Below are 14915 nucleotides of genomic sequence, written 5' to 3' on the forward strand. Positions count from 1 at the left end.
TGCTGAAGACTTGTGCTCCAGAACTAGCTGCGCCTCAAGCCAAGCTGTTCCAGTACAGCTACAACACTGGCATCTACCCGACAATGTGGAAAATTGCACAGGTATGTCCTGTCCACAAAAAGCAGGACAAATCCAATCCGTCCAATTACCGCCCCATCAGTCTACTCCCAATCATCAGCAAAGTGATGGAAGGTGTCGTTGACAGTGCTATCAAGCGGCACTTACTCACCAATAACCTGCTCACCGATGCTCAGTTTGGGTTCCGCCAGGACCACTCAGCTCCAGACCTCGTTCCAGCCTTGGTCCAAACATGGACAAAAGAGCTGAATTCCAGAGGTGAGGTGAGAGTGACTGCCCTTGACATCAAGGCAGCATTTGACCGAGTGTGGCACCAATGAGCCCTAGTAAAATTGAAGTCAATGGGAATCAGGGGGAAAACTCTCCAGTGGCTGGAGTCATTCCTAACACAAAGGAAGATGGTAGTGGTCGTTGGAGGCCAATCATCTCAGCCCCAGGGCATTGCTGCAGGAGTTCCTCAGGGCAGTGCAAGAGGCTAGGGGATGTGAGTGATGAGGGACACACTGAGGTCACAGCCAGGATGTCAATGCAGTCATCCACAATAAGGTCATGGATAGCATGGTCCTTGTTTGCAAGTGAACAGATATGCTGGAGGGAGATGCTGGCGGGCGGGGGGGCAGCGATTGTTGGTCTGCTCGAAGAATTCAAGGCAGCAGTGGTGGGTGGAGTGAGCGGGAAGGCAATGAGGTTGGTGAGGTTAGCCTCCAGGGGGCGCACTGGGCAGGAGGGCAGCGAGAGAGGATTGGGCAGTTGGGGTTGATGCACATAAGGAGATAGCAACAGTGCCTCGTTGGGCCCTTTGGAGAAGGCAAAGAGGGTCTTATCCATGGAGGGTTCAAGCCTGGAATGGCAGCAGAAGAGTAGGAAGGCCGAGGAGTAGTGATGGGTTGGGTTAGGAATTAGGGAAGGCAAAAAAGAAAGGTGGCATGACTGCAGGCGACAAGAAGGGGAGGAGTCAGGAGAGAAGGACCCAAGACGGGCCAAAAGAGGGGGGGATAAAAAAGGGAGATAGAAGTAATGAGCTCAGGTCCAGAGAAGCAGCCAAAATGCGCATGCAAATAGCCTCAGAGGGAATTCAGGTTACATAGGTGAGACACAGATTAGAAGATACATGTCCTGGCTCTGGCCAGAGGACTCTGCTGCCTTACTCCAGGTGCCTTGTATTCAAAGAAATGATTCAACTTCAAGTTCTTAAATCAGGAAATGAATCAGCAGGGTAGAAAAAGGTACATTTTGGGACAGAGTCTGGAGACAGTTATAAACTAATTTCGTGACCAACTTCTTTGTACTTAAGTGTTACAAATTATAAAACAAGATTGCATTCAGAAAGAAACAAGTATCATGTTGATTCAAGAGTGGAGGATACAGGCTTTGCACACTTATGTTGTACCTCCCTACCTTACATCTTGGTAAAGAATTATAGACAAATTTTTCGTTAGTTTTTAAAGAAATTATTTTATGGTTGTGCATTCCAAATTCAGAGATTAATGTTTGGAAGCTTTTCAGCATCACCTGGTTTTGTTACATTTACATTTTAATGAATTGACACTTGCATTTTCCCCACATGAACTACAAAATAAAATTATAAATACACAATTCAAAACGTAACAAAAAAATGTAAAAAAAGACACACCTGCACTGTACAGGTCAATTGTTGTCAATTTCTTATTGTACAAAAATAAAATTATTCCATGGTGTTATTACACTGCATTGGTAATCTTGCACCTTCAACCATATAAGCCTTTGACCATTTTGCTCATTTATAAAGATATTTATATCCAGTTCAAATGTTTGAGGAACTAGCAAAGGGAGAGAGATTTGAAAGTAACTAGCAAAGTTACCTTTTGTCTTATCAGTATATTAAACAAAAAAGGCTTTCAAATTATGCCCTGGATACCTCACCTAAATAGCAGAATTTCAAAAAATTTCAAATGAACACATTGAACATTTGGCCTTTATTGCAAGGGCATTGGAGTACAAGAGTAAGGAAGTCTTGCTGCAATTGTATAAGGCTTTGGTGAGACCACACCTGGAGTACTGTGTGCAGTTTTGGTCTCCTTACCCAAGAAAGGATATATTTGCCTTAGAGGCAATGTAACAAAGGTTCACTAGATTAATTCCTGGGATGAGAGGTTTGTCCTGTGAGAAAAGATGGAGTAGAATGGGCCTATACTGTCTAGAGTTTAGAAGAATGAAACATAAGATTCTAAGAGGGCTTGACAGACTAGATGCTTAGATGATGGCTGGAGGGTCTAGACCTAGGGGATATAGTCTCAGGATAAGGGGTCAGACATTTAGGACTGAGATGAGGAGGAATTTCTTCACTCAGAGGGTTGTGAATCTTTGGAATTCTCTATCCCAGAGGGCTGTGGATGCCGAGTCATTGAGTATATTCAAGACTGAGATCGATGGATTTTTGGACTCTAAGGAAGTCAACAGATATGGGGATAGGGCAGGAAAGTGAAGTTGAGGTCGAAGATCAGCCATGATCTTAGTAAATGGCAGAGCAGGCTCAAGGGGCCGTATGGCCTACTCCTGCTCCTATGTCTTATGTTCTTATTAATATCGCACTGGGCAACTTCAAGGCGGAGCATGTTGAGGCAAATGTGTGGATGCTTCAGCTGCCAAACTGACATTTGTAGGTACATATTACCAATGTAGATTCCTTAATGGATGAGGTACAAACTCATTTCTAAGAGATTTATGATGCATATTTTATCAAAACTGTCAGACTGAAGTTAAATACCAACTTCCATTGTTTCAGCTTACACTTAAGACATACTGTCAAATATCACGATAATAGACGCTACCCTGTGATGGTAGAGACTCAAAATGATGATTGAGGTGGTATCTGGTTTAGCCCAGTGATTATCTCCTTGATTAGTAGTGGATACAGCATCTTCTGAGCTCCAGCAATTAGCCTGAATCAGTCAACAAACAAGTCCCTCCTTGACTGCCAGTCTCTGACGATGGATCTTATCCTGCTCTAACTCCTCATGGCTGGGATGCCAGAGTCTTGCCAATATCCTTTCTATATTCAAGGCGTAGACTGTGTGTGCTGGTATCACTTCCCTGTGTACCTACAAAGAAAAACAAGCAGTAAATAAGTACAAAAGTAGGTGACAGATATATTAGAATTATTTCAAATTTAGGAGAACAGACTATTGATAGTTTCAACCTCTGCTTATTTCCCCAGTTGTGCCTAAGTGGATTTCAAAAATCTTTCAATTTTGCTACTGTTAAAAGCCAAAAAGAACTTAAAGCTGCTGATTCATTGAACCAGTAGTCACAGCACCTGTTTGCAATTATCTGGAGCTCCTCTTAATGCCATGTCCAGTATAGTTAAACTTACACATAAATCTGTCCCTCAATACAACAATGTTCAAGAGCCAAGGAAAGTCCCCCTCAAGGTCTTGGAAGAGTTCACCTCCTCTGAGCCCACCAGTGTCTATAGAACAAAATTAATGTAGATATAACCGGATGCTTAAGACAATTATGTTAAGCTTTTGTGTTACTAAAAATGGCAAAAACAGATTATAGGAACAGGAGTCAGCCATTCAGCCCCTCTGGTTTGCTCCACCATTCAATTAGATCATGGCTGATCTGTATCTCAACTCCATTTATCAGCCTTTGATCCATATGTCACGATACCCTTACTTAACAAAAATCTATCTGTCTCGAAAGCTTCCATTGACCCCTAGCATCCACAGCCTTTTGGAGAGAGGGGGAATAAAAAAGTTCCAAATTTCTACTACCCTTACTGTGAAAATGTGCTTCCTGATTTCACTCTTGAATTCTCAAATTCTATTATGTCACCTTGTTCTTAATTCCCCCACCAGGGAAAAATCTATATCTACCCTATAAGATCCTTTTAACATTTTAAACACCTCAATCAGATCATCCCTCAATATCCTATACTCAAGGGAATACAAACCAACTTTATGCAACCTGTCCTCATAATTTAAATCTCTAAGATCCGGTATCATTCTGGTGAATCTGCACTGCATCTTCTCCAGAGCCAATATATCCTTCCTGAGGTACAGTGCCCAAAACTAAATGCAGTACTCCAGATGGGGTCTGACCAAGGCTCTATACAACTGAAGCATAACTTCCTCCCCTTTGTATTCCAGCCCTCGAGATAAAGAAGATCCATCCCGATCAGCCAATCAGCAGTTTCTTTCTCATTGGACTGGTCAATGCAAAACTCAACATAATCTTATTATTTGCAATTGATTCTGAAATATCACTTTCACAAGACAGAACCAAAAGATTTGATCGCAGTTTATCTGACACGGTCAACCTTAGTTTGTTCTTTATAATATCGACAAAGCTGATGGTGCGTTCTGGAACAACGCTTGTTACAGCAATCCAACACAAAATAGAATACCAAACCAATATGTTCGGAAATCCTGAGAGATGATTGACAAGCCTGAGTGGTTTGATAAACCCATAAATCAATCAATCACGAGAATGAAGCATCAATTTTGGTTTCTTCTGTATCATCCTCCTGTTCATGGTCCGTTTTCCATGTTTTGAAGGCAAGATCTTCAATATATATTTGTGTGAGCTGCAGCATTCATTTCTTTGAAGGTGCATTGCCCCTGAGCAATCAGAGAAGAATCGAGGCTGTAAGTTACACAGCTCTCAGACCTCAGACTCCACTACTGTCTCTTCATTTCTTAGCAGATTGTTTCAGATTAAGAGACCCAGTTCCCTGTCGATAGACAGCGAACGATCAGAGCAGCAATCATTCAATTACATTACAAGCAGGTCAACTCGTCAAGTTTTAGTCACCCAAACTCGTCTGTAACTGGTGCATCAACAACAAGCTCATTGAAAAATCACTTTCATTTTTGCTCCTCGCTGGAGCATGAACTTCAACGTCGGAAATTTTGTGTACAAAATCTTGGATTTCTGTTTCTACAACTCTCCACGATTCATTGTTACAAAGGTTTGAAGACTGCTCTTGGTATTGCTGATAAGACCAGAAACAGCCCCGAAATCAAACCACTGTTCTTGGTAAGCAAATCGTGACTGGACATAAGAGTGTGAATAGCTTTTTGCAAATGATTATCGCTCAATAGGTCTTTCACTGCCAGTGAACTGACAATCTTTTAGTGATGCCAACTTGCTTTGCGTGTGCATTTCTAGGAGGAAATTAATGAGCTGCATTCGGAAATCGAGCAATGTAATTGTACAATCGGCCTGCAAACAGGAGCGTCCCGATTCACCTGAAAGGGGAGCAATTCTTGCAGAAAAGGGAGGGGTAGCACCAATTATACAGCTCTGTGGAACCATTCTTTGGCACTCGGGAAATCTACTGATTTCTCACATAGCCAGTCCAGCCTTGTCTGCAAATGATGTAAATAAAACAAAATATTTGTCTGCCCCCACTTCCTGGAACTTATGGAGGAGTTGCTCTTCCTCTTCCTGCCCCCTCTGGGCAACAGTTCAGAGCACTACATTTGAACTTCAGTTAATGTATTGTTCATCAAATTATCTGCATTGTTTATAAGTACTCAGACATGAATCATACAGCTCATGGTTGCTTCCGTTCTCTCAACCCACATAAATGTCTCATCGGATCCATGGGCTAGCAATGTTTCAGAATGCTCAGCAGCTTGCATTATAGGAGGCCTCTGGCACAGCAGCAGACCCATCCCCATTGCAGAAACACAGGAATATACAAGAGCTGAAAAGACCATTTAGGTCTATCTAGCCCCTTCCAAAGTTCAAATACAGAATACACTTCACTGCCTATAACCCGCAGCTGTCGTCATCTTGACCTTCAGAGTTGTTTGACTTCAGTCTTGAACCCTATCTCTTCAGCTGTCAGCATCTTGCTGGTGGGGCATTCCACCTAAATATGAAGTCAGCTTGTGATGACTCCCCCCTTTACTTAATTCATTCCATTAATTGCCTGAGATGGAGCAGTTACTGCTAAGTATGAATCAGTTTTACTGTTTTTTGCTACTGCATTGTCATTGGCAAATGCTGCTTCAAGTCCCTTCTCCCAGCATTTCTCAATGGTAGAAGCTTTGATGTTATTACATCAACAATCAATTGTTTCAATATATCAATCAGTAACGGACTCAGGCACAGAAATGTTTGAGTCTGCCTCTGCTGTCAGACCACCGGTCCAAATCCAGATTTGGGTGAGCCACAATTTCTTCCAGTTAAACATTGGGAAGACTAAAGCTATCATCTTCGGACCCCGCCAGACTCTTTCCTCTAGGCACCAATTCCATTCCCCTCTCTGACCACTATTTCACCAGTGAACCAGTTTCCCCAAACTTGGCAACGTAATCAACCCCGAGCTGATCTTCCGACCTCATAGCCTCTCCATCACAGCAACCACATACTTCCACCTCCATAAATATCCCCCACCTCCACTCAGAGTTTCAGAAGCTAGGGAGGAAGTTAAAAAGCAGGACCTCAAAGATAGTAATCTCTGAATTACTCCCAGTGCCACGCAATAGTGAGTATGGGAATAATAGGTTAATGCATGGCTGGAGAAATGGTGCAGGAGGCAAGGCTTCAGATTCCTTGGTCAGTGGGACCAGATCTGGGGCAGGAGGGATCTGTTGAAGATGGATGGGTTGCACCTCAACAGAGCTGGGACCAATGTCCTCATGGGGAGGTTAACCAGTGCTGTGGGGGAGGGTTTAAACTAATTTAGCAGAGGGGTGGGCATCAAGATGAAACATTAGAGAGGAGGAACAAGGTGCACAGAAGACTGGGAGAGACAAATAGCACTAGAGTAAAGAATAGTTCAGTAATAGGAAGGATCAGACAGGGACAAATGCAAGGCCGTCTAAGATGAGTTTGGAGTGTATGTGCGTAAATACACGTAGCGTGGTAAATAAGGTTGGTGATCTGCAGGCACAAGTCGCTATAATATAATGACAATAACAGAGACCTGGCTCAAAGAAGGGGAGGATTGGGGATTTAAAATTCCTGGCTACAATATATTCAGGAAAGATAGGAAAGGGAAGTGGGGCCGGGGGGGGGGGGGGGGGGGGGGGTGGCAGTACTGATCAAAGAAACTATTACAGCAGTGGAAAGGGATGATGTAGTTGAGGGGGCAAAGACAGAATCTATTTGGTTAGAATTAAGGAACAAGAGGAGATAGTACACTACTGGGTGTATACAATAGGCCACCAAATAGTGGGAAGGTGATAGAGGAGCAAATTTCAGGCAAATCACAGAAAGATGCAAGAACTATAGAGTAGTGATAATGGGGGACTTCAATTATCCCAATACAGACTGGGACAATAACAGTGTAAAGGGCAAAGAGGGGGAGGAATTCCTGAAATGGGTACAAGAGAACTTTCTTGATCAAAGTGTTTTAAGTCCAACGAGGAAGGAAGCAGTGCTAGATCTAGTTCTGGAGAATGAAGTGGGACAGGTGGATCATGTTTCAGTGGGGAAGCATTTGGGGAACAGTGATCATAATATCATTAGGTTTAGAATAGTTATGGAAAAGGACAAGGAACAATCAAGTGTAAAAATACTTAACTGGAGGAGGGCTAACTTCAGTGAGTTAAAAAGGGACCTTGCCCAGGTGGAATGGTGGGCAAAACAGTAATTGAACAATGGGAGGCCTTCAAGGAGGAGATGGTTTGGGTACACAGTAGACACAGTACTATGTGGGGGAAAGGAATGGCATTCAAAGCTAGAGCTCCCTGGATAACTGAAGACATAGATATTAAAATGAAACAGAAAAAGGCTGATGATAAATGTAAGATTCACAATACAGTAGAGAACCAAGCTAAATACAGAGAGATCTAAAAAAGGAAATAAGAGGAGCAAAGAGAGAGAGAGTATGGGAATAGATTAGCGGCAAACATAAAAGGGAACCCAAAAGTCTTTTATTAACAAATAGTAAAAGGGTAGTCTAAGGAAGGGCGGGGCCGATTAGGGACAAAAAAGATGATCTTTGGAGGCAGAGGGTATGGCTGAGGTACTAATTGAATGCTTTGCATCGGTCTTCACTAGAGAAAAGGATGCTACCAATGTAGCAGTAAAGGAGGAGGTAGTAACGATATTGAATAGGATAAAAATGGATAAAGGGGATACTTAACAGATTGGCAGTACTCAAAGAAGAAAAGTCACCTGGTCCAGATGGGATGCATCCTAGGTTACTGAGGGAAGTAAGGGTGGAAATTGCAGAGGCTCTGGCCACAATCTTCCAATCCTCCTTAGATATGTGGGCATTGCCAGAGGGCTCGAGGATTGCAAATGTTACACCCCTGTTCAAAAAAGGGGAGAGGGATAAACCCAGCAATTGCAGGCCAGTCACCTGAACATCGGTGGTGGGGAAACTTTTAGAGACAATAATTCGGGACAAAATTAACTGGCACATTAAAAGTATGGGCTAATAAATGAAAAACTGCACGGATTTGTTAAAGGGAAATCATGTTCGACTAACTTGTTTGAGTCCTTTGATGAAGTAATGGAGAGGGTTGATGAGGGAAGTGTGGTGGATGTTGTGTATATGGACTTTCAAAAGGCACTGGATAAAGTACCACCAAATGGACTGGTTAGCAAAATTAAAGCCCATGGGATTAAAGGGACAGTGGCAGCATGGATACAAAATTGGCTAAGGGACAGAAAGGGGAAAATAGTGGGGAACGGTTGTTTTTCAGACTGGAGGAAAGTATACAGTGGTGTTGTCCAGGGGTCAGTAATAGAACTACTGCTCTTTTTGATATATATTAATGATTTGAACTTGGGTATACATTCAAAGTTTGCAGATGACATGAAACTCGGAAATGTAGTAAACAATGTTGAAGATAGTAACAGACCTCAGGAGGACATAGATAGAATGATGAAATGGGCAGGCACATGACAGGTGAAATTTGATGGAGAAGTGTGAAATGATACATTTTGGTAGGCAGAATGAGGAGAGCCAATATAAATTAAATGGTACAATTTTAAGGGGTGCAGGAACAGAGACCTCGAGGTGTACATACACAAATCTTTGAAGGTGGCAGGACAAGTTGAGAAGGCTGTTAAAAAAAGCATATGGGATCCTGGGCTTTATTAATTGAGGCATAGAGTAAAAAAAGCAAGGGAGCTATGCCAAACCTTTATAAAACACTGGTTATGCCTCAGATGAAACATTGTGTTCAATTCTGGGCACCACACTTTAGGAAGGATGTCAAGGCCTTAGAGGGGGTAAAGAGAGATTTACTAGATTGGTAGCAGGGATGAAGGACTTCAGGTATATGGAGAGTTTGGAGAAGCTGGGGTTCTCCATAGATCAGAGAAGGTTAAGGAGAGATTTGATAGAGGTGTTCAAAATCATGAACGGTTTAGATAGAGTAAATAAGGAGAAACTGTTCCCAGTGTCAGAAGGGTCAGTAACCAGAGGACACAGATTTACAGTAATTCGCAAAAGAACCAGAGACGACATGAGGATTTTTTTTTAATGCAGCTGGTTATGATGATCTGGAATGCACTGCCTGAAAGGGTGATGGAAGCAGATTCAATACTAACTTTCAAAAGGGAATTGGGTAAATACTTGAAGGAAAAAATTTACAGGGCTATGGGGAAAGAACAGGGGAGTTGGGACTAATTGGATAGCTCTTTCAAAGAGCTGGCAAAGGCACGATGGGCCGAATGGCCTCCTCCTGTGCTGTACCATACTACACTATGCAGAGACCCTCATTCAGGCCTTTACCACCTCCAGGCTCGACTTTTCCAATGCTCTCCTGGCCAGAATACCATCCTCCACCCTCCGTAAACTTCAGCTCATGCAAAACTCTGTTGGCCATATCCTATCCCACACAGTCCCTCTCATCACCCGTCCTTACCGACCTACACTTGCTCTCAGTCCCTCAATGCCTCAGGTTTAAAATTGTCTTATTGGTTAAAATCCTTTCATGGCCTCGCACCTCCCTTTCTTTAACATCTTCCAGCCTTCCAACTCCCACACAACTCTGTGTTCCTCCAATTCTGGCCTCTTGTGCATCCCCCTCCTTTTGCCCCACCATTGGAGGCTGTGCTTTCTGCACTTTAGGCTCTACATTCTGGAATTTCATCCCAAAACACCTCCATCTCCCTCACCTAAAACCTACAACCAACTTGCATTTATATAGCACCTTTAATGTAGTAAAACGCCCCAAGGCGCTTCACAGGAGCTTTACCAAACAAAATTTCGACACCAAGCCACATAAGGAGGTATTAGGACAGGTGACGAAAGAGATGGTTGGTCAAAGAGGTAGGTTTTAAGAAGTGTCGTAAAGAGGAAGAGAGCGAGGTAGTGAGGCAAAGAGGTTTAGGGAGGGAACTCCAGAGCTTAAGGCCTAGGCAGCTGAAGGCACAGCCGCCAATTGTAGAGCAATCAAAATCGGGGATGTCCAAGAGGAATGAATTGGAGGCACGCAGAGATCTCGGCAGGTTGTAGGGCTGGAGGAGGTTACATAGATAGGGAGGGGCGAGACCAAGGAGGGATTTGAAAACAAGGATGAGAATTTTAAAATCGAGACGTTGTCGGACCAGGAGCCAATGTAGGTCAGCAAGCACAGGGGTGATGGGAGGACGGGACTTGGTGCGAGGTTGGAGGTGGGGCAGTAGTTTGCAAGGACAGAGGGGGTCAAGAGTGGGTTTTTTTGAGGAAGGTTGTGATGATATCAGATTTGAAGAGGAGGGGGACAGTACCTGAGGAGCGGGTTAACATGGGAGCCAGGAAGGGAAGTTGGGTGGTCAGCAGTTTAGTCCACTTCTTTCATCAAGCATTTGGTCACTGCTCCTAATATTTCCTCTTTTGGTCCAGTAGCCGTGTTGTACTGATGTACAGATCAACAGATCCTCTTACACCCTCGTGCACAGGCTGTATTCTTGATTTTGTATTCTTTAGGAGAAAAACAAGTATAATTTTCTTATCTAAGAACTAAAGGCATTCAAGGTGATACAAGCAGTTATTCGGACCAAGGGCTCGGACCAAGGGCACAAAGTTCTTCTGGAACCAATCTATAAAAAGTTCACCCATCGTTTTCATGAATTCTTGTACACCAGAGGCAGGGATGATACTTTGGCTCAATGAAAAGCAATGGGTATTGCAAACTTCTCTAGAAGGAACAGATGTTATGTGCACAGCAGCTTTCTCGTATTGCAGCCTGTGTGTTAAGTGTAGATAGATCAGGCCATCCTGATCTGTGTTGTAATTCTACCGGCTCCATTTCTTCACATAGGCAGCAGCATTGCCAAGAAATGTCTTCGTTCTTCCAAGTGCATCATCTCTAATGCCAAATCTCGTATGTCAGGAAGTCAGCCATTAAGAATTGTTAATCGTTGCGGTGAAAAATTCCACCTACATTTTCATGGACCACCCCCTCCATAACACATCAACAACTTCCTGTTGCACAGACCAGACAAAACACTTAGTCAACCTCTTCGTGCAGTCGCGATTTGAAACTTGTACAATGCAATGCTGCATTTGGAGCTCAACACAGCTACTTGTTGAAACTGGAATTTTCTTTATATTTGTTCATGGGATGTCGGCGTCGCTGGCAAGGCCAGCATTTATTGCCCATCCCTAATTGCACTTGAGAAGGTGGTGGTGAGCCGCCTTCTTGAACCGCTGCAGTCCGTGTGGTGAAGGTTCTCCCACAGTGCTGTTAGGAAGGGAGTTCTAGGATTTTGACCCAACGACGATGAAGGAACGGCGATATATTTCCAAGTCGGGATGGTGTGAGACTTGGAGGGGAATGTGCAGGTGGTGTTGTTCCCATGTACCCGCTGCTCTTGTCCTTCTAGGTGATAGAGGTCGCGGGTTTGGGAAGTGCTGTCGAAGAAGCCTTGGCGAGTTGCTGCAGTGCATCCTGTGGATGGTACATACTGCAGCCACAGTGCGCCGGTGGTGAAGGGAGTGAATGTTTAGGGTGGTGGATGGGGTGCCAATCAAGCGGGCTGCTTTGTCCTGGATGGTGCTGATCTTTGAGTATTGGAGCTGTACTCATCCAGGTATGTAAGTGGAGAAGTATCCCATCACACTCCTGACTTGTGCCTTGTAGATGGTGGAAAAGCTTTGGGGAGTCAGGAGGTGAGTCACTCGCCGCAGAATATCCAGCCTCTGATCTGCTCTTGTAACCACAGTATTTATATGGCCGGTCCAGTTAAGTTTCTGGTCAATGGTGACCCCCAGGATGTTGATGGTGGGGGATGCGGCGATGGTAATGCCGTTGAATGCCAAGGGGAGGTGGTTAGACTCTCTCTTGTTGGAGATAGTCATTGCCCGGCACTTGTCTGGTGCAAATGTTACTTGCCACTTATGAGTCCAAGCATGGATGTTGTCCCGGTCTTGCTGCATGCGGGCTCGGACTGCTTCATTATCTGAAGGGTTGCGAATGGAACTGAACGCTGTGCAATCATCAGCGAACATCCCCATTTCTGACCTTATGATGGAGGGAAGGTCATTGATGAAGCAGCTGAAGATGGTTGGGCCTAGGACACTGCCTTGAGGAACTCCTGCAGCAATCGTATCATTCAGTGACGCCAGTATCTTGAACGGTAAGCATGGTGGACTGCTTCCAAGTTTGCACGTTCCTGAAGCTCCTGTGTTGACCCTCACTGCCTTCAGCACCATAAAGTGAAGCCATTTGCAAAGCCCAGCCATTAAAGGTTTCTAGCAACGATTTGCCCCCACACCCCATCCTCCTCCCATGGCCTGCTGGCTCCTAAAGCACCGTGAAAAGCCTGGGCTCTGCCCCCCACCCCCGCCTCTCAGAATCTTGTATGTTTAAATGAGATCACCTCTCATTCTTCTAAACTCGAGTGTATAGGCCCATTCTACCCAATCTCTCCTCAGAGGGCAACCTTCTCATCCCAGGAATCAATCTAGTTAACCTTCGTTGCACCACCTCCAAGGCAAGTAGATCCTTCCTTAAATAAGGAGACCAAAACTGTACACAGTACTCTGGGTGTGGTCTCACCAAAGCCCTGTACAATTGTAGCAAGACTTCCTTACTCTTGTACTCAAACCCCCTTGCAATAAAGACCAACATATCATTTGCCTTCCTAATTGCTTGCTGTGCCTGCATGTTAACTTTTTGTGTTTCGTGTACAAGAACACCCAAATCCCTCTGAACACCAACATTTAACAGTTTCTCACCATTTAAAAAATATTCTGTTCTTCTATTATTCCTACCAAAGTGAATAACCTACATTGTACTCCATCTGCCACATTCTTGCCCACTCACTAAACTTGTCTATATCCCTTTGCAAACTATTTGTGTCTCCCTCACAGCTTACTTTCCCAGCTAGCTTTGGATCATCAGCAACTTGGGTACATTACACTCGGTCCCTGCATCTAAGTCATTAATATAGATTGTAAACAATCGAGGTCCAAGCACTGGTCCTTGCAGCACCCCTCTAGTAACAGCCTGCCAACCTGAAAATGATCCTTTTATTCCTACTCTCTGTTTGCTGTCCATTAACCAATCCTTTATCTATGCTAATATATTACCCCCAACCCCATGAGACCTTATTGAATGCCTTTTGAAAATCCAAATATACTACATCCACTGGTTCACCTTTATCTACCCTGCTAGTTACAGCCTCAGAAAACTAATAGATTTGTCAAACACAATTCCCCTTTCATAAAACCATGTTGACTCTGCATAAATCAGATTATGATTTTCTAGGTGCCCCATTACCGTGTCCTTACAATTGAATTCTAGCATTTTCCCAACGACTGATGTCAGGCTAACTGGCATGTAGTTCCCTGTTTTCTCTCTCCCTCCTTTCTTGAATAGCAGTGTTACATTTGCTACCTTCCAATCCACTGGGACCGTTCTAGAATCTAGGGAACTTTGGAAGATCATAACCAATGCATCCACTATCTCTGCAGCCACCTCTTTTAGAACCCTAGGATGTAGGCCATCAGGGGATTTGTCAGCTTTTAGTCCCATTAATTTCTCCAGTACTTTTTCTTTACTAATATTAATTAATTTAAGTTCCTCAGTGTCATTAGAAAGATCTTCAAAAGCCTTAGCTCAGTGGTAGCACTCTCATCTGAGTCAAGAGGTCATTGTTTCAAGCCATACTCCAGATACGTGAGTGCATAATTTAGGTCAACATTTCAGTGCTGTACTGGCGGAGTGCTGCACCGTCAGAGGTGCTGTCTTATCAGATGAGAAGTTAAACAGAGGCTCTGCCTGTCCTCAAGTGATAAAAACAATAAGCTTTGTTAGCTGGACAGATGAGCAAGTTGGCACTTTTTCAATGATTTCACTGATTGCAGACGGTGATGTACCTTTAATTCAAAGCTGTCATATCGCCAGCGAACAAGTAGGAGCAAGTTCGGGATTTCTGCATTTCACTGCTCGTGTGAACACCGGAACTCGCTCGTCCATTTCACCACTAACAACAGTAAGTGCTGGTGAGCTTTTCCGAGCAATTTCTGCCCCATTACTTTTTTTCAAAAGAAAGAAATCTGGCCTGACCTCATCAATCAGGTTTTTTTCCTGACTCGTCATGGGGAAATGACAGGCTACTGGATTATTTTCCTAACTGATTATTTCAATTGGACAACTTTATGACTATTTGTTGTTTGTATATTGACAACATTTATGCAATGAATTTCTGTTTCTGCAACTCTCCAAATATATTTGCAATATTGCCCGTTTTTGTACAATCGTGTACCTTCCATCTCTCAATTCCGTTCTTTCCCAGAACAGTTGACCTTTTTCATTCCTTTTCTGAAGACACAGGTACATGGAACCACAAAAGAATCATTGACGTTTGCAGCACAGAAGGCGGCTCTATGGTCCATCACGTCTGTGCCATATCTTTGTTAGATCAATCCAAAGCTAATCCCACTACTCTGCTCT

The 14915-nt window shown here is 43.6% G+C and overlaps 1 protein-coding gene across 3 annotated transcripts in view; it reads right to left on the bottom strand.

Annotated features, from left to right (window-relative positions):
- Nucleotides 1-1495: 1495 nt before the first annotated feature.
- Nucleotides 1496-14915, bottom strand: part of tada1 (transcriptional adaptor 1) — a 36948-nt gene continuing 23528 nt past the window's right edge. For all 3 annotated transcript variants that reach the window (XM_067990717.1, XM_067990718.1, XM_067990720.1), the window contains one exon: nucleotides 1496-3158. In XM_067990717.1, the coding sequence (XP_067846818.1) occupies nucleotides 3009-3158 (150 nt within the window). In that variant the 3' untranslated portion in view covers nucleotides 1496-3008. The remainder of the gene's footprint in view (nucleotides 3159-14915) is intronic.

This window comes from Heptranchias perlo, chromosome 9, assembly GCF_035084215.1.
Source record: "Heptranchias perlo isolate sHepPer1 chromosome 9, sHepPer1.hap1, whole genome shotgun sequence".
Lineage (NCBI taxonomy): Eukaryota > Metazoa > Chordata > Chondrichthyes > Hexanchiformes > Hexanchidae > Heptranchias > Heptranchias perlo.